A 25,478-nucleotide genomic window follows, 5' to 3' on the forward strand; every position below is an offset into this window, starting at 1 on the left:
GTCTTAATTGCTTAATTAAGTTTGCCTTTTGTTCTTTATTTACTAAGCACCAGATTAAACTTGGAAACCTTTTTCCCTTGAATGTTAACCCATCTTCCTCCATTAGCATCATATACTCCTGTATATGGCAATGGCTCATCAGTGGTCTCTGGAAACTTAAACATACTGTCTTCCCTTCCAGAAGAAACCAGACTGTGTTCCTTAGAACAAGAGCAGGTAATGCCAAAAGTGCAAGAGCTCCAATGCAGGAAGCACACACACCTTCTCTGCGGGCACTCTTCCTTGAAGCTTCTGCCACAGCCTATGTGAGAGATCGGTGGCTTGACTTGAGTCTCGTGTCTGTCATTCACCGACTCCTTACCCACCTATTCCTGAGAACCTGTCCCGTCCGTCTGTCCCAGTGCCCCAGCTGAGCTGGTCTGTCACACACATGTATACACACACATACACACAATTTAAACTGGTAAGCAAATAGTATGTTCAACCATCTTCATTCATTGCTGATTGCTCTCCTAAACTGAGTAACACTGTACAAAGACACTAATAATTGAATATTTTATAGATAAGAATTACCTGCTCTGGGAACTGGAGAGATGGCAACTCAAAATAACCTAATTCTTCTGGCCTTTAGAGGTACCTGCTCTCACATCTACATATGCTCACACCACACATACACAATTAAAATCTTTAAAAATAAAAGTGAATTTCCTACTCTAGGTTATTAACTGATTTTGTTTTTTAGAGACAGAGTTTCATTATGTAGCACTTGGATGATCTGGAAACTATATACATACACTAGTTTGGCCTCAAACTCACGGAGAGCCATCTGCCTCTGGCTCCTGAGTGCTGGGATCAAAGGCTTACTCCACCACACCAGGTTATGAAATTATTAATTTTAAATTGAGCTAAATAAGTAAAACTAGAGACTTTGGCTTTTTTTAAGAAGCCTATGCAATTAGACCTAATATCACAGAGATAGCAATAGGAGACACTGAGGATTAATATGAAATACTTGCTATTTTAAATTTAATGAAAAAAAACAAGAAACACTACACCACTGAGAATAAAGAGATTAGTTCATTAGTGCGCACACACACACACACACACACACACACACATTGGGATATATAGAACATTATACGGTGCTGCTAACTTTCCTGTAGATCTGAAGTTTACTCCTTAGTTTCACTTGGAAAACAAAACCACTTCCCACGCCTGAGATTTTCGAACCAAAAAGAAATCTTTCCCAATACCACTTCTTTGAAGAATTAACTGGTGTTCATGACAAGGTCAGAATGGGAGAGGAAGACAGAACTTAAGTTCTAGACAGTACACCTGCCGATTCTCAGGCACTCGAAGAGAGCCAGCATTCCCCATCCCCGCACAGACTGCATAGCCCCTATGCAGTTTCTCTTCTTGGATGAAGGTAGCCCTCAATGTGGGAGCCTAGGCAGTTTGGATGCTCAACTTGCTAGACCTGGATGGAGGTGGGGGTTCCTTAGACTTCCCACAGGACAGGGAACACTGATTGCTTTTCGGGCTAAGGGGGGGACTTAATTGGGGGAGGGGGAGGGCAATGGGAGGCGGTGGCAGGGAAGAGACAGAAATCTTTAATAAATAAATAAATTTAAAAAGAAAAACAATATCCCAGATAGCTTCAGACCGTACACAACCCCAAAGAGTCTATGAGGCCACACTCGCATAGGGAGGACGAGGAGGTGTACTGTCGGCTGCTCAAGAAGGGTCCCCATGCCCTGCTGCACTGCTCAAGGGTCCCCATGCCCTGCTGCACTGCTCACGTCTTCTGTCTGACTCATGGGCCCACTATCTATCTCCCTAGGAAGGAAGGGAACCACTAGGGCAGCCCACTGAGGCCCCGCGTTCCCTCTCTGGCTTTTTAAGAGGCGACCCTTCCAGCGCGGCAAGGACAGCCCAGGAGGGCGATCGAGAGCGCGGGCACCCTCGAGGCCTCGCCGGTCCATTGCAGACACTTGTCCCCTCGAGACCTCCGGGCTGCTCCGCTCAGGTCTAACGGCCTGCCTGGCTTCACCTCAAAGGGGCGTGCTGGAAGCGGCGTCTGCTCGCCCGGCAACGCCGCGGGGGCTTGTGGGACCAGGCAACGCCCGCCTCCCCCACCCCACCCCCGCCCCCGCCCCGTCCCGCATCCCCGCGCTCCAGAGCATCCTCGCCTCCCGCCAGCCCGCGCTCACCCCGCCGCCGCTGACTGCGCCGATGCCATCGAACTCCCGGCCCAGCCCGTCGGAGTCGTCGAGCACGTAGGCGCCGCTGGACGCTAGCAGTGCGCACAACAGCAAGGGCACCGCGACACGGCCTGCCGAGCCCGCGGCGGCGGCCGCGCTCATGGCTTTAGCCCGCCGTTGCTGGGAAGCCTTAAGTGGCCTGTCAGCCATTGTGCGGGTCACGTGACTGTGGCGCCCGGGGAGGCGGACCCGATCGCCTCCATGAAGAACAGGGGACTGCTGAGGCAGCTTTCGCCATCTTTAGTAAGGGCTGCGGGCTGTCCGAGCAGCCGCAGTAGTGTTCAGCAGGGAGAAGCTGAGCGACCTTTACCTTGGCACTCCTGTGTCAATGAGGTGGTGCCGGTCTGTGCGTGTAATTGCTTAGTGACCTCTCTTGCTACCTCACCTGATGGTTCATGGTAGTGAATGGGGAGTGACGGTCAACAACTGCCAAAAGAAGAGAGCTGTGAGTGGTCCTACCCTAGTATCCCAGGTCCTACCCTAACAGCTCATTCTCAGCGGGAGACAGCAAAGGATGGGGACCTTGCTTAAACCCCAAACTAAGCACCCAATTCAGCGGTCATCTTGGTTGAGTTGCTTGGTGTTAGGACTCTGAACTTTTCTAAACCAACAAGAACAGCAAATCAGGGAACCTGGGATTAAATAAAATAAAAGTAAGATAATAGCCACTGAGGAGCACTTAGCAAATGCTAACTGGCAAAGTTTTCTATTTGATTAAGCACTCTGCTATATCCAGGGCTTTTAGCCTTAAAGGAGTTAAGAATATGATTACTCCACCACAAAATGTTGCCATAACATATTGACTATTTTGAATTAGAAGAGCTAAACAATACAATAGGTCCACGATACTCTGACCTTTATTCTGTTTCTTAAAGGAATATGAAAGTCACTTACGAAAGACGCCGTGACTAAACTATCAAGAAGCAGCACTGTTTGCCGGTTCTTGTTACAGTAACCCTTACCTTCCTGTTCACTCTCTAGCCAGTTAAATACCCTACCAGGTACATCCGAACCTGAGCCTGCAGACCACATGTAGCAGATGTTAGCTGTAAAGCAGCCCACCACAAAGTTATGCATATACCTAACTCAAAACATTATGAGACTGTTCATGATTCAAAGAGAAAACACTCAAATGTGCAGACATCAAGTGTGAAGTCTGCAGCTGACAACAGAGTGTCACAATAGCAAAGGTTGGACACCACTGCTGACCCCTCTGCATGACCATATCTTACAAACCCCAGCTACTTCGTGCTCTGATTCAGCTTATAAGTCATTGACCTGTTTGGGGGAAGAGGTGTTTTCTTAGGGTATGACTCTGTGTCCCGTAACTTGAACTTGTAAGCTTCTTCCACCTACTTCTTCACATCAGTTTGATTCTTACGCCCAACCAGGACCCAAAGATGGCAAAGGTAAATGTCTACTTCCTTGACCCACTGTCAGGAAACTGATTCCAGGAGATAACCCTAAACGTTAGGGACGTTGTAAATTCCCTAACCAGGGAATTCTGGTTCCCCTGATATAGAAAATTAGGGAGTGAGAGACTAAAGAGAAAATTATTTTTTTTCCTCTCAAATTTCCTTTACTGGGAAGCATAGAATCATTTGAGTTCCCATCTAAGCTCCTAAAACACCAGAATGGCAAAGAGAAGACAGGGGCAACGTGAGCATTAGCGTAATTATCTCTGTTGGAAGTTACATTGTTCCTGTGTCATTCCTTAAGGACAAAGCTAAATCTGTGTTTCAGGACTGCTCTCTTGGGTACCTTTCTCGTTACTTTAGCAAAGTGGTTAAGCCAGGGAAGGAAGGGTTTATCTTGGCTCCCAGTTGGCAGGGAAGTCATGCCAGCAGGACCCTGTGGCACCTGGGTAGTTAGCATCTGTAGTCAGGAAGCTGAGAGAGCTGAACGCTGGCACTTCGCTTATATCCTTTTTGCTCTGTCCAGGACCCATCCCCCCCCCCCTGTCTACAGTGCCAAACCACATTCAGGGTGAGTCTTCTATAAAAGCATTTCTGGAAACAACTTCATAGACACACCCAGAGGTGTGTTTTGTGGTGATTCTAAATTCAGTCAAGTTGATAGTGAAGATTAACCACCACAAACACAATTATAGGAAATTTTATGAAAGGGTAAAATCGAATCACTTGGAAATCCCATAATCGACTTTATGAGCTGCTGTGATATCTCTAGGTTCTTTCTGGACAAGAACTTTGCTCATTCCACCTCTTTAGATGTGTAGGTGTGTGCATATGCATGTGTTTGTACGAGTGTGTGTGTTTATACGAGTGTGTGTGTGTGTGTGTGTGTGTGTGTGTGTGTGTGTGATATGCACACATATTTGAGGATATGCACTTGAATCCTTGAAGAGGCCAGAGTAGGTCTTCGGGTGGCTTGCTCTATCATGACCTTGAGGTGGGATTTCGGACTGACCCAGCAAGCCCCAGTAATCCACCTGTCTCCTTCACCCTCCACAGCACTGGGATTTCAGGTGCCTGCTGCCATCCTCAGCTTTTGATGCAGGTGCTGAAGGTGTGAACCGAGTCCCCATGCTGATGCAGTAAGTGTTCTCACCTACTGAGGAACATCCCCAACTCTCCACCTCATTTTTTGAGGCAGGGTCTCTCACCGAACCTGGAACTCATGCCACAAACCTGAAAGGAGGAAGATAACGCCAGCACCCAGCATCTGCCATCCTGCAGCATACCCCATTCCGGCTTTTCCTTGGCACACAGGCACAGATGGTGTGCAATGTGTGAACTAGGGAGAAGAGGACACGGAAACCATTAAGAGAACAGGTAGCTTCCGGCCACCCCTGCTCCACCCGTCCAGGAAGCATTTACAGTTCATGCATCAAAGAAACCAGCTGTTGTTTTAGATCTCTAATCTAATCTCAGGAAACCAACAAGAAAGCATTCTATTAAAAAAAAAAAAAAGACACGTACACAAAGTAGAAAAGGAAATCCACTGTATGAGATGAAGAGAAATCACGATTATTAGAAAAGCATTCATGTTTAGTTTCTCTCATGTGTATGGATTCAGGATCAATGGGATAAGACTGGGAGAGGAAGGTCAAAGGTCACACATTTCAAATGTGTTATTTTAGGATGTGAGGGCAACCTGGCTGCCACATCTGTCACCCCATTGATCTCCAGGGTTGATTCGGCTGATCTGGCAGGCTAGGCAGGTGTTCCTTCCTCCCTCACCACTCCATGTGTGTCGCTCTGGAAGCTGTGCACTCGGTTGAAGAGGACGACCTTCCCCGAATAGAGGACAGGTCTTTGGTCAAGGATATGCAAGTGGCTGCGCTCTCCTGCTAGAACCTCCAAACATGCTCTCAAATGTGTTATTTTAAATGCTTTCAATCAGAAGTATTCCTGTGCATCCTATTTCTGTCCCTATAAACCTATTTTATAAGTTAAAACAAGAGAAAAAACAATCTTTTGGAAAAGATGAGCAATCTTGCCCTCTAAGAAAATGTGCTGATTAAGTTTTGTAACAGTCTGTTGCAGCTATTGTTCCATACTGTGTATACACACACACACACATGCATGCACACACACGCACATACACTTTCTAAGCAGTGTCCAACACACACACACACACACATATGTATATATAAACATATATATACATATATTCAGCATGTATTTCTTGATTTTAAATTTTTGAAAGGTCACCAGTCAAATAAAGAGATAAGTTGAAGTATTCACTAACGGAGCTGGAAACGTTCTTCGGAGCCATCCCCAGTGTGTGACAGGATGTGAAGATGTGTCTCTTCACAGTCATCCTGTAATATCTGCTGGTTGCTCTGCTCTTTCGACTCTGGATATAGTTGCTTGATTGCAATTGTAAAGCAACAGGGGCTTGAAAATCAACTTCCATCAAAAACTCTATGATTGTGGGCCTGGCGAGATGGCTCCAGGTTAGGAGCACTACATACAGAAACCAGAAGGGCTAGAGTTTGGAGTTTTTAGAAAGTCTGGCATCAATAAACGGCTGTAACTCCTGTGCCTCGACATCAAATGCTCTTATCTGGCTGCCCTCTCTCTATAAGCATGCAGACTCACACGTGTGTGCATGCACTCACACTGGCATATTCGTGAACATCATCTAAATATATGTAATATGTATTATAAGATATATATTATATATGACACACATATGTATGACTCGCATGTGTGTGCATGCACTTACACAGACACACTCGTACACATAAAGTTTATGTATATATATGACACACATAATGGGAACCAAAGAGATGGCTCAGGATTAATGACTGCTCTTCCAAGGACCCATCCTCAATTCCCAGTGGTGCATCACAACTATCTGTAACTCCAATCCCAAAGGATTTGACAATCTCTTCTGGCCTCTATGGGCACTGGGCATGCAACTGGTGCCCAGACATACATGTAGGCAAAACACCAAATCATTTTTTAACTACATTATTTTTTAATACATGATGGAAATCTGCTAACTCGGAGCATTAGATAACAGTGAAAATGGTTTGGAGGGAAGAGTCTACCTTGTGGAATAAATTGTACATTGCCCACAGAGCATTTTCTTGAGAGTACACAAGTGTTCCTCCTTTCTCACATCTCAGCAAATCCAGAAATAAATAGGTTTCTGTTCTTGTATTGGTCTGGATTTATTACTGAGTGAGAACTGGGTGCACTTTTTTGTGTTGTCTTGTTTTAATGCTGTTTATCCTTTTTTCTATACCTTTTTTATTAGATGCTTATTTATTTGAGGGGTTGACCATCCCTGACACTGTGCACACATGGAGGCCAGAGGTTCTCTCCTTCAACATGCGTCCCAGGGATTGAACTCAGGTCATCAAGCACTCTGGTGATCACCTTCACCCGCCGAGGCATTTCACCAGCCTTGCTTTGGCTCTGAGTTTTGGTTCTATAATCATCCAGACATATCACTAAATCCCCATGGTAAGAGTGTTGGGAGGCAGATGATGCCTCCTTCGAGAATGAAGAAACGAGAGTCTCCGTCTTCCTGCTTTCAACAGGGTCACCAGACTCCTTCAGTCAGTCCAAACTGCCCTTTGGCATTGGAAGAGTGACCAGAAATTACAGAGTGGAGAAATCACACTGGAACCCCAGGAATCCAGGGGAGGTGGTGCCACAGAGACTCCCTGCACAGTGGGGTCAGCAGCATCCTAACCTGAAAGCCCAGGTCTGGTGATGGGGTTTTCTGTTCTTTGTCTCTAAGCAGTTTTTTAAGCCACATCCTTAGGGCTCTGCATCATTCATGGACCACACCCTGACAGCTTCCCAGGTCACTTTCTGTGGCAGGTGGCCACAGTTTCTGTTGTTTGCAGCTAAGAACCTTGGCTGAATATTACCTTGGCTACTGTGATCATCACAACAAGTTTCCCCACTTTGAAAATTGCCTCCTCTACCTGTAGTTCATTTGTCAGCCGTGTTTACTGTATGCATTTGCTCAAGCAGTAGACAGCCAGGGGTTTTCTGGCTGGATCTGTGGTTTGTCTGCTCTCTTTGATATTGTCAGTATCTTTTTTCCACACTCCTGCCAGGAGAGGAATTTAAGAGTCTACCTAGTGCCTAGGCATGAAGAAAATAGCAGTTTATATGTTAGTGACTTTTTAATTTTTTTTCTATCATTGTAACCAAATAACTAACAAGAAGCAACTTGAGGAGGAAGGGTTTATTTGTCTTAGGGTTTAAGAGGTTTTAATTCATCATGATAGAGAAGATATGGCATCAGGGGGTGATGGGTGTCACTGGTCACATTGTGTCTGCCACCAGGAAACAGACAGTGAACAGGAAGTGGGGTCAGGCTAGACAAAATCAAGGCCCATTTCACTGGCCTACTTCCTTCAACAAGGCTCCAACGTCTACGGCTTCCACAACATTCCTCGAATAGCACCACCAGAGGGGGACCAAGCACTCAAACACATAAGGTTCTGCAAAACATTTCGTGTTTAAACCACAACGCAGTTCAAGAGGGAGATTATTTCAACATCCAGTAGGATATGGCCCAACAGAGATAACAGCAAACAGGCATCATTTGATCTTTGCTATCAGCCACATTCATGTTAAAACAGGACATTAACTTCAAGGGTGGATTTTGTGTAACCCCGGATATCAAAAATATCACCATCACAGTATGTAATTAGTGTAAGCATTTAACCTATATTCATTTCTTCATACTTAAATTTCTAAAGGCCTGTACTTTAGGCATCTATCACATCTGAGTTTGGATAAAACCCTCACTGTATCTCAGCAGCTTTCCTCCCAAGCTGCCCAGAACCCCATCTTTTCCTTTCCTTTCCTTTCCTTTCCTTCGTTTGCCCTTTTGAAACTCAATCCATAGGCTTTCCCCTTGGTGCCAAGAATCTTTTCTCTTTAGGCAACCGACACAAAATGATTAACTGAGGCTATGTATGTAAAAAGAAGTAAAGATGAGAATACGAAGCGGGATGTCTGAACAGGATCCTGCCTTATTTACTTGCTGTTTTTCTCCTTGGGAATAGCAGCAGACAAAGGAGGCAGCTTCAATACAACAACAGGAGCCTTCATCACCAGAATAATCCTCCCCGCTGTCTACCCATGGAGAAGTCCTAATCCAGCAGGTCCACATTCTTTTGCCTTGTTTCCTAGTTCAAGCCCAATGTGCTGCCTCTGGCCAATGTCAGGTGCCCACATTGTGATCTCAGAAGACAAGAAACCTGACTGGTCAAGAATTCGGACTCCGCAAAGCCAGTGTTCTCTGTTCTCAATAACTGTTCATTGACCTTTACATTAAAATACCTCGGCATCTCAGGGCTCTGAAACGTCTAACTACTCATATTAAATATCCCTATAATTAAAATATGATACTGCCATATTTTTAACTAAACAAGGTGCAGAATCCATAAAAGTTGGTGAAGGTCTCCTTGTGTGAAGTAAGCAACATTTTTTCCTTACTTAAGCAGAAGTGAAAGTTTGTATTTCACATTCTCCAACTACATCCTCTTTTTTTTTTTTTTTCTGAAGAGGAAAGTACATAGATAACTTGACATGGATGTGAAAATGCTCTTTCTCTAAAAACAGAAGTAGGGTCTATCGAGGTAAAATTAGATGTGATTCACGAAATAGAAAACAATAGTTAGGATTGTAGTTATGACTAAACAGAAATTATTATTATTAAATTATTTTCTTTTTGGTAAATTTTAAGCCTTTTTTCTGTAGGCGTGTGTAGGTACATGTAAGTATATGTATGTGTGTGCAGATTCACATATGTGTGTACATGTATGCAGGTGTGTGTGTCAGTCTGATGGCTATCCTGGAAATTGCTCCTCGGGCACCATCAACCTTTGCTTTTTTCTTCTTTTTTTTAAAAAATTTAAGACAGACTTTGCCTAACCAGGAACTGCCTGTCTCTACCTTCCTAATATTGGGATTGCAATCATGTATAACCACACTGGGCTTTGGTGACATTGGTTCTGAGACTCGAACTCAGATCCCTATGGATGCAGGGGAGCACTGCATTGAATCAGCCACCCCCAGCACTGCCCCTGACGCCTTTGGCCATTCAGTTTTGACATTTTACCTACACTTTTTATCATCTCAATGACAGTATACCCTGAGGTTTTCGGTTGGTGCATGGTATTTACAAACTCTTGAGTGCTTTACAAATTCATTTTAAATTATTCATTTGTTGTGTGTGTGTGTGTGTGTGTGTGTGTGTGTGTGTGTGTGTTTAGATAGTTTCTCTGAATATCCCTGATTGCAATGGAACTGTAGCCTGGCTGGTATCAAAACTCAGAGATCTGCCTACTGAATGCTGGGATTAAAGGTGTGTGCCACCAAAGTCAGGCATATTTTTATTATTCTTAGAGACATGTAAAAAGACTTTCAAAAGCTTTCACATTCCTGATATCCCCTAGTTACTCCAAGATAAAAAAAAAAAATGGCTGTGTCCCATAATTCCATTCTTCCATCTACCAACCAAGACAATGTATCCTGACTAGAGCCTAAAAATAAGTCAGAATTTTCCACTAAAAATTAATTCCATACTCAAAAATAATTTCCCCTCATTTCTAATTGTAAATTTTATTGGGGGAGAGCTTAAAAAAAATCTCTTAACTTTTCTCAGAAGTAGGATGTTCTAGAAACTTGATTTCATTTTGTGTTAAACCACTGTATAGAGTCACCTTCTTAAAGTACTGCATTAGCTTTTAAAAATAATAATCTGTATCACTCACAAACAAATTTTCAAATTTCATGGTTATCTATTTGCCTGAGTCAGTCGCTCCGGTTGCTTTTAGCCATCACTGTTTTCTATTCTCAGAGGGTTACTAGAAGAGAAAATGTTTCTGTAATCAAATACTACACATCTAATCTTATTAGTACCCCAGAAGAAGAAGGGATTCACAAAGGTGGCTCTCCTGGCCCAGGCATATCCACAGCCATTTTTGCCAGTAAACCATAGTATTCACCACCACCACTATGCCTCTTGTTTTATTTCCATGAACCCAAAACACCCCAAATAGGGTTCACGGCATCTTCTCCGTTCTCACACATCCAAATGACTCACATGCTTTTTCAAGTTTATCTAGAAGTGCTTATCTATGCTCCTGTTGTATCTATGTTGTAACTATGTGGTTATCTCTTTCGTGGTAATATGCTCCTTTCTGGGTAATACGTAGATACCCACACAGTCACTGTATAGTAAGAATGGATTGAATAGTTGCGACTCATCCTATTAAGTAAAGCATAACTATCAGAGTCTGGAAAGATGAATGAGTGGGTAAGAGTGCTTGCTGCACAGCGTGAGGACCTGAGCTGGGATCCCAGTGCGTAATAGCTATGTGCATGCCTGTTACTCCAGCCCAGTGGGTCGAGCTGAGGCAGGAAGGTTGCTGGAGCTTGCTAGCCACTAGTCCACCTCCAGAATCAAGAAGAGACCCTGACTCAAAGAAACAAGGCAGAGAGAAAAACAAAGCAGGTCACTGGACATCCTTTTCTGGCTTCCAAAAAATACGCACACAGGCGACACACCTGCACCCCACACACGTGTGCATACACACACGCACGCATACGTATACAGAAAAAGAGAAAAGCATACATGGAAGTATACAAGTATAATTAAGAGACAAAGAAAAATGAGTTAAGAAAATTGCCCCACAATAAATGACCCAAACATCATTTAAAGTACTGAAGGGATCCTTTTGTTTGAACTCAGATAATGTAAGTCTTCTCATTAAGAAGCTGCTTCCTCATTGGTTTATGACAAAATATGAGTGCAATTTCCTGTCCCCACAACACAACTGGTTTCTCTTCTTGATACAAGCAGATCTGCCAGCCTCCTCGCTCAAGAGAAGCATCACTCCCGAAACGGGTGAGTATGACACTAAGGGCTAGAACGAGAGATCAAAGTACATAGCATACCGGGCAGAGCGATCAAGCCGTGTTCGTGGCGTTTTTATCTGGGTTGGGGTTTTGTGAATATAAGACGAAACTTTGTAAGTGAGATGAAAATGAGGAAGACACATGGTTTCCTCTACTTTGAGGAGTGGTAAGGGGATGTCAGGTCTCAACCTTAGAACCAGTCAGGAGAAGGTATGGGTAGAGCTAAGGAGACTGTGTGTGCTCAGCCTTCTCTTCCGGATGCAGCCATTGGGACACTGGGATGGTTCCGGAAGAATCTCTGCCACCCTGGGCTATGGTATAGCTGCCTACTTCTATTTCCTCACCAGGGCAGAGGGTCTGGGAATAGCTTTTAGATTCATCAGGAATCGCCTGAGGTTAGGAAATTTTGTTTCCAATGTCAGTAAGCATCAGTTGTAACTATTTGTTAATAAGTAACTGTCATAGTGCCAGAGACACGTGGAGACCCAGTAAGCAGCAAGCAAGCTCACAGGTGAAAGCAAATACCTCTGGAACCCTGTGTAAGATCAGTTTGCTTTGAGCTATGTCATCGTTTTTTTAAATTATTTTTAGAGCTAGTCTGTAAATTGTCTTTTGGGCACTTCCGAAGGTTTAAGTTGATATCATCCATATTTTCAATGAGGGTGGCAAAAATTATTTCTTAAAATTCCATTAATGCTGTATAAATGATATTGGGAAAGATACAGAAGTAATACGGTTTGTTTATATCCCATTAACTTTTGGATGCACTTCTATTGGATGAACAGGTGCCGCTTGCAATGCTTGGCATCATACATACCAAGTCCCTAGGCTACCCGGTGATGCTCTTGCTGTAGGAGGGAGAGAAAGCATTGCTGACATTAACAGATGGCTTTCCGTGAGCTAGGTTCTTGGCCTGAAAGGCAACCCTATCAGGCAATACTAACTTAGGTGGGAGGAAACAAACTTGGAAGAGCCTTGAAAAAGGCAAGCACAAGCTCATGCTGTTTCTGTTGCAGAGCAGATAAGATCTATCTGCTTCATCTAGCCATCCCGACAAGTGGTGGCTCTCAGAAGGCAGGAAGTGTGTTTATAACTAAAGAAATTAATTCTATTGAGAACTCTAAAACCTCCCTAAATAATTTTATCTGTCTTATGCTTTTGTGGAGAAAAACCTATATTTATTTAGCAACACACAAAAAAAAGAGGCCCCCCTCTGCCCCATCCTCCTATTCTTGGTCCTGTCTCAAGAGAGGAGACTTTTATAGTTTAGGTGTTTTCCCTCAGATGTGTGAACCCCCCCAAGGGTGTGCTTGCTGCCATTGATGAAAGTCCCGTCCTTAGCAGGCTTTTGCAGTCCTTCCTGAGGTTCAGAGTGTCACTTTCTGTCTTCGTCGAGAGCCTTTGAAGGGTTCTTCAAGAAATAGGAGTAGATTTCCCGAGTGATAGTTACCTGCAAATGTCTAGGTTTTGCTTCAGGTCTGGCAGTTTAATCCCATCGGGAATATAATGATAGGATAACATCCATTTTCTTGGAACACAGAGACATGAATGTGTCATCTGGTTCTATCAGCCTGAAATGTATCCTTTGTACATAAGCCATCTCTCTTCCCTGGCCCTTTTCTCCCCTTAGTTTTTAGTTTCTTCAGTTTGAGCACAGTGTGCCTAAGTACCAACAGTTCACTTTGCCCCATTTGACACTTCCTAAGCTTCACAAGTCAGAGGGATCCGTGGCCCTGATCAGTTCTAGATATCAATCAGCCGCGATGTTTGTGAACACTGCGTTTCACTGACCTCCCTTTACCTCCTTCCTGGAGCTCGAGTTGCACATGCATTGACCTTTTCTGTTTACTCTCCATGTATCTTTGATGTTTTCCTATTTCTTTTACACTGATAATTTTGTTCGATCTCTTTAGCTTTAAGTACTATTGTCCTCTTCTAAGGAATTTTCACTATTACATTTTTTTAAAAAAAAAATTCTTCTAATTTTAAAAGAAAATCTGGCTAGTCAGATCTTAACATTTTCTCTCTCCTCCATCCCTCTCCTCCCTCCCTGGCTTTTGAGTCAGGGTTTCATTCTATAGCCCAGGCTGTTTGCAAATTCATCGTCATCCCTAAGCCACAGCTTCCCAAACACTGGAATTACGGGAGAGAGCTATCATCCTCCACTGCTGTTTTGCTTTCTCTTCATTCCTCATGTGTTCTGATTCCATCTTTTTTACTTCTTAAAAGTGATTAAATACACGTTTTGTGTTACATGTGTATTTGTTCATTTCTTCTAGATGTCAAGAACTCTTTTTTTGTTTAGTAAACCCTTACCTTCTGTGAATCTTTCCATGACTGTTTAAATGCTTTTTTATTAATTTTACCAATTTTCATGTAAGAAAAAAGGAAGTAAATTAATTTCTTAGGAAGACTTGTGTGGACCATCTCTGTGCTAAACGTGTTGTCAAGATACTTTCCAGCCCAGTCACCACAGCAGTTTGAGTCCACCCCTTCTCCTTTTATCTACAATATTGTATTCATGCAGACAGAAGACTATATACTAAGCACATAGTTAAATCGATTTTTACAACTGAACCTGTTCAAATCAAGTGTACAGCTTGACAGTTTTACAAACTGGACACGCTCAGTCAGCCAGTAACCATCCAAACTACCAATTGGCCCCACCAGCAAAGGAATGAGGACCATTTCTCTATGTCATTGTCACTTTACGAAGGAATGAGCCCCAGAGCTAACCAGCTCTGAGGATGGAAGTCGGTCATCACAACCTTCTCTCAGAATTGAGGTGGTTCTGTCCCCTCCTTTATGGAATGAAAGTGAGGCACAGTGAGCCACATTCCATAAAAAACAGAAGAGAGGGGGAAGCTGTCTAACTGTGTATTAAAGCTCAGTGAACTATGGTGCCTTATAGTGATGTTGTATATTAAATTGAAACCTGCAAATCATGTAGCCATGTAGTTTACATACACTCCAAAGCAAAAAAAAAAAAAGCATTTTCTCATCACAGCCAAATAACTGAATTTTCTACATTTAGCCACCAAAATGACTTTAAATGTTTAACAAACTTTCATTCTGGTTGTTAGGCGTTGTCTGATGAGAAATATAATTCTCTATGAGCTAGCCTCCTTTGAGAAATTCTTATTTGAAATAGGTAAAACATCTCAGTTTGATTTTATTACTAAAGTTCATTAATTGCTTTAGTTAAATAGCATTTTTCAATTGAAAATATTTTATATTTTCAATAAATGAAAGATGGCTGCTTGGAAACCATGACAGCAATGGGGTGGTATATCTTGTAAGTATCTAACCTGTCTTACTTCATCTTTCTTTACAGAAGCGTGACACTTTGGAAAGAATGCCAGAGTGCATGAAAATAAAACCCACGTGCTCATATTTGCACCAATCTCCCATCTCCTGTAAGATCCAAAAGGGCAAACTGAGAGGGTGTGACCTTTCAAGAAAGCTAAACAGCCCATGACGTTGAGCGTGAAGACTTCTAGTGGTTAAACTCAGTTCACGGCTTTAAGTCACCTCCAGGAGCGCGGATGCTGACTTCTGGTGGTGACAGTCTATGTGAACATTTGATTTACAATCACTCTCTGAATGCATTGGTGAATTGATTAGAACTTCAAAAACTAAGGAAAATCTAAAAGAAAAAAGAAACTCCTAGCCAAAAAATTAACATTGAAACCTTAACAACGAGGCAAGGCTTCCTTTCCTGTTCACCGCCTAAGAAGTAATGTAACCGCCACTGCCGAACAATGACGATGAACAGCACGTGTGTTGAAGAACAGCATGACCTAGATCACTATTTGTTCCCAGTAGTCTACATATTTGTGTTTATAGTCAGCGTCCCGGCCAACCTTGGCTCTTTATGTGTATCCTTTCTGCAAGCAAAGAAGGAAAACGAGCTAGGAATTTACCTCTTCAGTTTGTCACTGTCAGATCTGCTGTACGCGTTGACGCTGCCTCTGTGGATCAATTACACTTGGAATAAAGACAACTGGACGTTCTCCCCAGCCTTATGCAAAGGAAGTGTCTTCTTCACGTACATGAACTTCTACAGCAGCACGGCGTTCCTCACCTGCATTGCCTTGGACCGCTATTTAGCAGTTGTCTACCCGCTGAAGTTTTCCTTTCTGAGAACGAGAAGATTTGCCTTCATGAGCAGCCTGTCTATCTGGATATTGGAGTCCATCTTTAACTCCATCCTCCTGTGGAAAGATGAAATGAGCGTTGAATATTGTGCTGCGGAGAAGTCGCACTTCACCCTGTGTTACGACAAATACCCACTGGAGACCTGGCAGATAGACCTCAACCTGTTCAGGACGTGCATGGGATACGCGCTGCCTTTGGTCACCATCATGATCTGCAACCATAAAGTCTACCGAGCTGTGCAGCACAACCAAGCCACGGAGAGCAGCGAGAAGAGAAGAATCATAAAGCTGCTTGCAGGCATCACGTTGACTTTCGTTCTATGCTTCACGCCCTTCCACGTGATGGTGCTCATCCGCTGCATTTTGGAGCGCAATATGAACTTGAACGACAAGTCCGGAAAGCAGACGTTCACAGCATACCGAATCACAGTGGCTCTGACAAGTCTAAACTGCGTCGCAGATCCAATTCTATATTGTTTTGTGACTGAAACAGGGAGAGCCGATATGTGGAACATATTAAAATTGTGTACCAGGAAACACAATAGATCACAAGGACAAAAAAAGGAAGTAATTTCTGTGTCCACAAGAGATACCATAGAATTAGAGATTATAGCATAAAAGATGAAGGCAGGTTAAGTTACATGATATTATACAATAAAAGCGGCATTTTTGAAAGTAAATCTGGTAGAAGAGGACCAGGTGTTCTGAGTGAATACTTTATTCTACCCCAGTAGAAGTATTTTAAAGGTACATTGTACAACTCCTACATTGACTTTCATTAAATAAGGTATGAAAATGTACCATTTTCTAAAGACTTGGCGCCATCCTTGTTGGTAGAAATTCTCTCCCCTCAGAGGCATGTAGGAGTGTTGGTCTTTAAATCAGTGGCCATTCTCTCTGATGGTTATAATTTTCCTCTTGTTGTTCTGTCTTTGGAATTTCATACTGTCAGCCACCAGTCTTCTCATCTCTATAAACCGGTACCTAACACATGGAACTGCTGAACGCTATTTCTAATTAATTCATCGGCAATATTGATGCCACTCCATAGACTGGGATTTTTCCATTAAATTCTGGGATTGTGAAAGAAACGTTCTCAAGAACCTTCATGAAGTTTACATGGACTTGGGTACTGAGTCACTGAGGGATGCAAAAGAAAATGGACTTTGTAGTTTGATCTTGATTTCTTTACATTTATAGCTGAATACATGATTGTTGGAACTGATAAAAGTTTCCATCCAGACAAATAGATATTTATAGACATCTCCCCCCCCGTTAGGCTTTCTTTTTGACTTAGAATATGTAAGAACTTGATACAGTATAATCTTTCAAATCTTCAATGTGGAATTAATCTGCCTAGCTGTAGGTAGGCATTGGGTAGCCACTTTTGTAACCAAAGAATTTTTGAAGGTTTCTTTCCTACCCTACTTTTCCCTTTGCTCCTCTTCTTCTCTTTCCTGTATATTCTTTCTCCTTATGCAGAAATGATCAGCTAGCAAGTGTCTATACCACTTTGGAGCTGCACATCATGAAACAAAAGCATGATGATCACAAGGACTGATATGTTCACAGCAGGATGTGTGCGTATGTGGCAGTCAGTAGTTTATTACTGGTCTTCCGTGTGCAGACAATAGAAAGCTACCTTGCCTTGGTACCATATATCCAGGCACTGTGCATTGCATTTTTCTGCTCAAAATGCTGTCATAGCGTTAATTCATTCTGTCTGCATTCTAAGACTAAAGACACAGTATTCAAATGAAGAGTAGCTAAAATCATTTGAACTACTTAGTTAATTTTTGGTTAAGTTATTGGTGGTCTCTAAAAATGCATTTAAAGGTAAAAAGTCCAGAAATAACATCTTGGATGCATATGAAAATTCAGAGGTAGATTAAGTGACTTCAAGACCACAAAGATCCAGACCTTGAACCCAGAATCATGACTTGATTTCTGGACTTGACTTAGCCTTTTATGATAATTTAAAAAGAGTTTTTAAAATAATTTCTTTCTTTATGCATGAAAAATTAATGTAGCTGTTGGGTTTAGGTCAAAATGGGGGATGAGAGTTTTATCACTATTTATACTTCTGGAAGTAAAATTCAGATAGTAATTACTGTTATAGAGACTTGCTTAGGATTTTTCTTCAGTTGGTTTTGAAAGAGACACAACAAACACAAACTTGCACTACCACTGACTGAAACATTATAATTAGATCATTAACACTAAAACATTGATTTAGCAGATTGTAGAGTTAATTTACCGAAATTCGGACTATTAAAACCTGCTAGCAACCTGTGAGCAGGGCCGATGATGAAGTCAGGAGGTTTCTCATATAACTTAGAACAGAGCACTCTAGACACAGCTAAATGCAATCCCCACTGAAAAGTTAACCCTTGAATCTTTAAATAAGACTTCCTGAGCTCCTCATTAAGATTTTCCCATGAGGCCCACAGTCTTCCTGGGAGGGAAAAGAATTTCTAGCTTTAATTACCCAGTACTTTTTGATAAAGCCAATTCTCTTACTGACCAGTTGTTGGGAAATTTGCAATGATTTCCCCAAAGCTTGCTTTCTACAAAATGCAGGAACAGTGGTAGCTCCTGCTCTTAAGACTTCTTTAAGCCAGGAGATGAAGGCACATGCCTTTAATCCCAACACTCTGGGAGGCAGAAGCAGAGGGATCTCTGTGAGTTTGAGGACAGCCTGGTCTACAGAGTGAGTTCTAGGACAGCCAGAGATACACAGAGAAACCCTGACTCCAAAAAAGAAAGAAAGAAAGAAAAAAGAAAGAAAGAAAGAAAGAAAAGGAAAGGAAAGGAAGAAAAAGAAAAAGACAAAACAACTTATTTTTATCTTCTGTGTTGGGTGTTTTGTCAGCAGCTACATCCGTGATTCATGACATCATCTGTCTTCACCAGGTAGGCAGGAGAACAGTGGGCATTGCTACGAGCTGCTTATTGCTTTTAGTTACACCTATTCTCATCAGGACTGTGGACAGCCACCTAAGAAGTAGAAGGTACTTCATAGGACCCTAAGAGGAGATTACAGCAATGAGAACCAATTGGAGCTGGGCACTGCTGTTATACTCTCCAGATGCTTAAACACTGACATTAAGGCAATCCAAGGTCCTTCGTATTTTCTGGGTCTGTGGGAAATTCTCAATGGTGCCAGTTCCTGGGCAATCCCCACCCCCGAGGAGACACACTGAAGGCATCAACATACGGCTAGACATCCATTTTAATGTATTTGCATATACAACTTTTTTGTTTGGTTTTCGGATTCAAAATGATATCTTTTAACAGCATGTACATTTTTGGCAAGCCAGAGAAGAGTCTACCTGTAGGTGGGGTTTCTTTGCTTTGAGGTTTTGGTTTTCATTGTTTTGGGTGGTTTGTTTTTTTAGTCACCCCTTTCCCTGCCTTATCTGGGAAATCTTTATGGAAGGAAGGAATTGTAAAAGATATAGGAATTAACTCCTTGTTCTGTACAAATTATAAACATTATCTCCCTGAGAACACCTGTAGCAAATCTTTGTGTGCAAAGTGATGCATTTGTATCCCTTTTCTCTCTGCCAAGGACTCTGGGAGCCTCCCCTTTAGGATAATGATTAAATAAGTCACTACTCACCAGTTACCTTGTCGACTTTGTTAAGCTGGTGATTTATTTATTTTAGTGGGATGAGTTTGACTTCAAATATAACCCATGATACAGAGCACACGGGCATCTCTTTAGCTTTCTCTATCATCTCTCTCATTCTGGGTGCTTCTTTTTACCTGATCCCATACTCGTCATTCTCTTATCCACGATCAGGGCCCTGTTCTCTCCTAGGGAAACCCATCCCAGTTGCTATGGTAACAGTTGCTACTGTAGCACTGCTGACCCAAGAAGGCTTTGTGATAAGAGATCATAGCCTTGTCTATGTGGGAACCCATTATGAAATCAAAAGAATTCTGGCAGAGACAGAACTATACATAGACACAAAACCATCAAACTTGCTTCATCTCATGAAAACAGATAGAAAAAAAAATAATCCCTGTAAGCCAATTTAGCACAAGCTTGTGCCTTTTTGTATAATGTCTAATACCAACTAACAAAACACAAAGTCATCTTTTTTTTAACATCTAAGGTTATGCGCACTTTGGGTTCATTTAATTTTCTTGTTTAGCAGTCAGCAGCTGAGGGAAACGTTTTAAATATTTTTCTTCCGTACTCCTGCTTTCCTTTTTCTCACTGAAAGTGACTATCAGTTTTGGTTTGTTTTTTTTTTTTTAAACAGGATTTTTTTTGTTTCTTTCTTTCTCCCCACGTTTTATTTTCTATTCAACACATTAAACAAAACTAAAATATATACAATGTATATATTGAGATGTTTTCAGTCACAGATGTTTTTTCTCCCTCAGACACAAAATTTTCTTTTGTACCATGTCTTAATAAATAAATAATAAAAATAAATATTTTCTTTGTTTATTCTTCTCTCGTGCCATATACCCTGACCACAGCCTCTCCTCCCTCCGCTCCTCTACACTCTCCCCCACCTCCCACCTCTCTCCTCCCCTAGAAGGGGTTGTTTTAAGAAAATGTATATTCTTTTTCTTATACTGTTCTGGAAAATTTAGGCCTAAGTAAGTTGTTCATTTACATCTCCTAAGTAGACACTAGTGGAAGGAGCAGTCAATGTCTCGCATCTAGGACAGCCAGATGTATTTTCAAAGTATTCTCTCCTCTTAGCATAAAACCCAGCCCATTCCATGCTGTTGTTGTTGTTTTTAGGACATTTGAGCACTGTAATTTCATTCTTGGTCCTTCTTATAAAATAAAGATGGAGCACACTGAGATAAGCTGTGTAGTACTACTTACATTATCTGGGTGCACCTGATCTTAAGAACTACCTAGAAATCACAAAAGCACATCCGATATTGGCAGAGGCGGAAATGATATGGCAGTTAAGATTTTTCTCCTCTCTTTCAAAAGTGATTCTTAGTACATTTGTTGATAAGCGGCGGTAGTCCTGTTTGTGACCACTAGGGGTCAATCGTGTCCTACCACGGAATTTTACAGGTTCTTTATCGCCCACAAACAAGCCTGACCTACGTATGATACCTTTTCTTATCCAAGCAAACACCTCCTGTGACCAGAAAATAAAAGGAGGGATAGGTCTGTATCCTCTGTTTTCTAAGAAGCTAGGCTATGAATTGTGGGTACTTTGACTTTCTTTGTACTACAAATGCCATTTCAGAAATGTTTTTACCAAGCTAGTTAAAACTAGTGAGTTCCACATATAAGAGAACATAGACAAAATTGTTTAATTTCTCTGAGATTATGGGTATAGGAGCTGGAGATCTGGCTTGATGGTTAGAAGTATTTGTTGCTCTTACAGAGGACCTGGCTTCTGATCCCAGGTACCTACTGCGTAGTAACTCACAACTATCTGCACCCCAGTTCCACAGTATCCTAAGCCCATATATGACTTCCTAGGGTATACATGTAGTACATAAGCATACATGCAGAAAAAAACCACTCATAAAAATAAAGTGAATAAGTTTAAAATTTAGGGATAGATCTTGCCCCCCCCCCCCCGTGTAAGGCACTTCACCTGTAGGCAGTTTGCATGTGAACCTGCTATTATAAAATTATTGTGTAGAACTCAAAATGCAATTCAATGTATGTGCAGTTTTTAATTTTTAATTCATTATTGTTAGCTCACAGCACACGCAAATTGACATCTGTTATTTTGAATTACTTAAATTCATTCTTCCCTAAAGAACAGTAATGCCATCATGATCTCATTTAACAGAATTTGCATATCATTAAACATATAATGGCCTGCAATCGGTTCCTCTTCTGCTTATAATTTTCTGATGCCTTTCATAAAGTTCCGATGGATATTTGCACATTCAAAATAGGTTACTGTTCTTCAAATGATATTGCAATTAGACGTTCAACAAGCAAACCAGGGGCTGGAGCGATGGCTCAGAGATTAGTAGCCTTTGATAGACAACGCTGAGGACCTGAGTTTGGATCCCAGCACCCACGCAACAAGCTAGATGTGGTTTCACATGTTCCTGAAAATCCAGTGCTACAGGGAGCATGGGTACAAGAGAATCACTGGGGCTTGCTGAAGCCAGTCAGGCTGAAAAACACAAGCTCCAGATTGGGGGGAGATCACGCCATAAAAGAATAAAGAAAAAGTGATAGAGGAGGACCCCTCCCCCAGACAGACCTCTTCTGGCTTCTATACACACATGCACAGATGTGCATACTTACATACGCCACACAGATATCTCTTACACACACACTTTCATGCACACAAGCAAAACGTATGTACACTACAAATAGATGAGTAAACCAGAGCCTCCATATTGTTCAGTTTCAGCCTTCAAATAAAGATATATGCTTTATTAGTTAGGAAATGTGCTCTAGTTCAAGCTCAACATAATCAAGAAAATGTTCTTCTGGTGCCATGAAGATATTTCCCATATCTCAGTATTTTAAAGTTCTTGGCTATTTGGCTGAACTTGTACATATCCTTCTAAGAGAATTCATTAGCCTAAAATTTCTGATCCTGTCTCCAAGATACTAAGAAATGATGCAACTGGGAGTTAGGGTTGGAAATTTAGGACTAGCGCCCACCTTCACCCCAGAAAGGATGTTCTTGAGGACACTCTCATGAGTTAGTATAATTGTTTTTGAGTGGACATGTTAATCGTTGGAATGGAGTAGGGATGGTTCAGTTCAACAGCTATGGGAGTTCATTCCAGAATCCCCGCGAATATCTGTGTTTGAGCTGAGAGTTTTTAAAGATCCTAAGTTTTAACTTATTTTCCCTTTTGAAGAGAACCTCTTAGGAGCCTTTCTGTGTGCTGCAGTAAAAACGGGAGGAGCACGGTATCAACAATGACTCACTCCTCTCGTGCTGACGGTCATGGGTGTGCTCATGTGGATTTCCAGTCACGGCTAATGCCTTACTCATCAAAAAGATTTTCAGTGGGGTTCCCTCACCAGGAGAAGCTTTTAAAAGTTATTTTTTTCTTATGTGTGTGGGTGTTTTGCCTGCATGTATGTCTGTGCACTGTGGGCCTGGTGCCTCAGTAAAGTCAGATCCTCTGGAATTAGAGTTACAGATGGTTGTAAGCCACCATGTTGGTGCTGGGAATTGAACCCAAGTCCTCTGGAAGAGCAGGCAGTGCTCTTAATCCCTGAGCCATTTCTCCGGCACCCTTCCCAGTTACTAATAATTCACAGATCCATTAAATTCATTGCAATCTTCATGGTGGCATCAGTTTCTGTTGAGAGCATCACACACACACACACACACACACACACACACACACACACAGAAAAAAAATACTGTCACATTTTCTCCACCAACTACAGCTTCCAGACCACATGCTGAGCTATGGGAAATTCCACCTTAGCCATTACTAAACTGTGCTTCCTCTTTGAGGTTTACACCAGTGTCAGAGAGATTTACAAGACGTTAAGAAATGAAGAAGCAGCCTTTGATTCGTGTACACCCAGACAGTGAATTTTAGCTTTCAGCGATTCTGTAAATATCACTGCTTCCTTCCCACCTCCCTGAATATTACAGCATAGGGCTCATTGGCAAAACTGGGAAGGAGTAAGTAAGGTTGCAGACGCTTTCCTGTGAATCATGCCTTAAGCTTTCCAAATAAGATGTTCTCTAGAAGGGTTGGAGAGATGGCTCAGAGATTAAGAGCACTGTCTGCTCTTCCAAAGGTCCTGAGTTCAATTCCCAGCAACCACATGGTGGCTCACAACCATCTGTAATGAGGTCTGGTGCCCTCTTCTGGCCTGCAGGCATACACACAGACAGAATACTGTATACTTAATAAATAAATAAATAAATAAATAAATAAATAACTCATTGATCCATTAAAAAAAAAAAGATGTTCTCTAGAGATGTACCCCAACTTCCACAGACTTGTGGGCTTTAGCTTGAGGGATGGAGCATGCAGTGAGCTAAACTGGTCAGTTGAGTCTCTTGGCCACAGTGAATGACTCAGTGGCAAGCACGTGACTCGAGTGGCTTACATGGTTGAAAGGCTCTCTCTTTAACTCCCAAGGATGCAATTTGCCTCTGAGATGTCTGCAATTTTTCTGGTCATTTTGTTAACATGGAATAGCAACATGTGGAAGAAAAGAAAGCTCAAAGAACCTAAAAGCCGAAGCTGAACCCTAATGATAAGGTGAGTCTCTGCACACGACAGTTACACGAACCAAGTAGACCTTGTCATTTAATCCAATCTGAGTCAGATATTTTTTTTTCTTACTTGTATCCCAAAAGTCTGTAGTGGAATTTGGGATGTAGAAATGAGGGTGATGTTATAGCCTCTCATTGTTGAATAATTAGGGCAGGAAAGGTCCAAATGAAACAACAAAGGAACATCCATCACACACACACCCCACCGCCATGAAATCTGCCACGCCCTCTCCATCATAATAGATTTCTCGGAAACAGTAAGACAAAATAAGCCACCACCTCTTATGCCAGGCATTTTATCAAAGCAATGAGAAAAGCAACAATGCCTTAGGCATAAGACAATGTCATCAAGACTTTTCTGTTATGGAATTTTTAGGTGAAAAAAAAATCAAAATATGGCTTCTTTTGCTTTCTTCTTATTGCCTTCAATGAGGCACCCAAAATCCTTAAAGTAAAGTAATTTTCAAACTCTGAAAATGTCGTTGCTCAAGAGACCTCGCCACTGAAGAAGTGTGTTTAGGAAAAGGCAAGTTTTTCTTGAAAGTGGAACTCAAAATTGTGGGTCACTTGTGAACGTAGTCACAAAACCCAGAGATTAGGAAGAAAAGAACTGTTAATTTACCACATTGTGAAGGCCCAAAGAGGTCAAAGGTCAGAGAGTTTGGGACTTGTTTTTAGTTCATTAACTCTAACAAACAGCCCACCTAGTTGTAAATCAGAGTTCTGCTCTCTCAAGGCTATGGTCAACAGGTGTGACTAGTTGCCAGACCTTGTGCTCCTGAAATAGGGAAGTAGTTGGTTCCTATCTAAAACAAAAGTCTAAGGTTCCAACTAAGTTCCACTTCCCTTTATGAAAATAATTTGGGATTCCACCCAGGGAGTGGTTTGCCTACAGAGTGTTTGGTCTAGGGCATTTGTCAAGGGCAGGAGCTGTGAATGTACCCCGTGACTTACAAATTGTATGTTAATGCAGTCCGTTTGTTCTACACCTACCTTTTGAAGTCAGGGGTATATTAAGCTGTGGGAAAATAAAACACGGGGGAATTTTCAGTACTCACTGAAATTCCCTCCCATTACTATCCTATATGTTTCTGCATTTTATTGTTTTTTCACATCTTGGTATTCTTTAATATACTTCTAAATTCCCTCGCCTCCACTCTGGAAGAGGGTATTTTTGTCGAGGCTGGCCACACCACATTAAGAAGAAGCAGGTCTGGTTGATTTTTGACTTGGAGGTTACTGTATGCCAGGAGAAATGAACAACTTTGATGTGTGATGTTTAATACTGTCAACTTGATCTAAAATCACCTAGTTATAAATCTCTGGGCATGCCTGTGAAGAGTTTCTAGGTGGAGTTGAGATAAGAAGACTCTACCTTTGGACAGTCCTGTGGACTGAGGTCCCAGACTGAAAAGGAGAAAGAGAGTTGATAACCAGAATTCGTCTCTCTGCTTCCGGACTACATGTGATGGGAGTAGCTGG

At 42.0% G+C, this 25,478-nt stretch overlaps 2 protein-coding genes across 2 annotated transcripts in view; one reads left to right on the top strand and one right to left on the bottom strand.

Annotated features, from left to right (window-relative positions):
• The window catches only part of Galc (galactosylceramidase), a 45,325-nt gene extending 42,844 nt beyond the window's left edge, over positions 1-2,481 (bottom strand). Inside the window, exon 1 of the mRNA XM_005343425.2 lies at positions 2,211-2,481. Within this exon, the coding sequence (XP_005343482.1) occupies positions 2,211-2,411 (201 nt within the window). The 5' untranslated portion in view covers positions 2,412-2,481. The remainder of the gene's footprint in view (positions 1-2,210) is intronic.
• A 12,903-nt stretch (positions 2,482-15,384) lies between these two features.
• On the top strand, positions 15,385-16,398 carry Gpr65 (G protein-coupled receptor 65). The gene has a single exon (XM_005343427.2). It carries the CDS (start codon positions 15,385-15,387, stop codon positions 16,396-16,398), a length of 1,014 nt encoding a protein of 337 aa, XP_005343484.1.
• The last annotated feature ends 9,080 nt before the right edge of the window (positions 16,399-25,478 follow it).

The sequence above is a fragment of the Microtus ochrogaster genome, chromosome 1 (assembly GCF_000317375.1).
Source record: "Microtus ochrogaster isolate Prairie Vole_2 chromosome 1, MicOch1.0, whole genome shotgun sequence".
NCBI lineage: Eukaryota > Metazoa > Chordata > Mammalia > Rodentia > Cricetidae > Microtus > Microtus ochrogaster.

What these genes read in the sequence shown, in the direction of transcription:
- Gpr65 (XM_005343427.2), top strand. Translation starts at nt 15,385, where the DNA reads ATGACGATGAACAGCACGTGTGTTGAAGAACAGCATGACCTAGATCAC.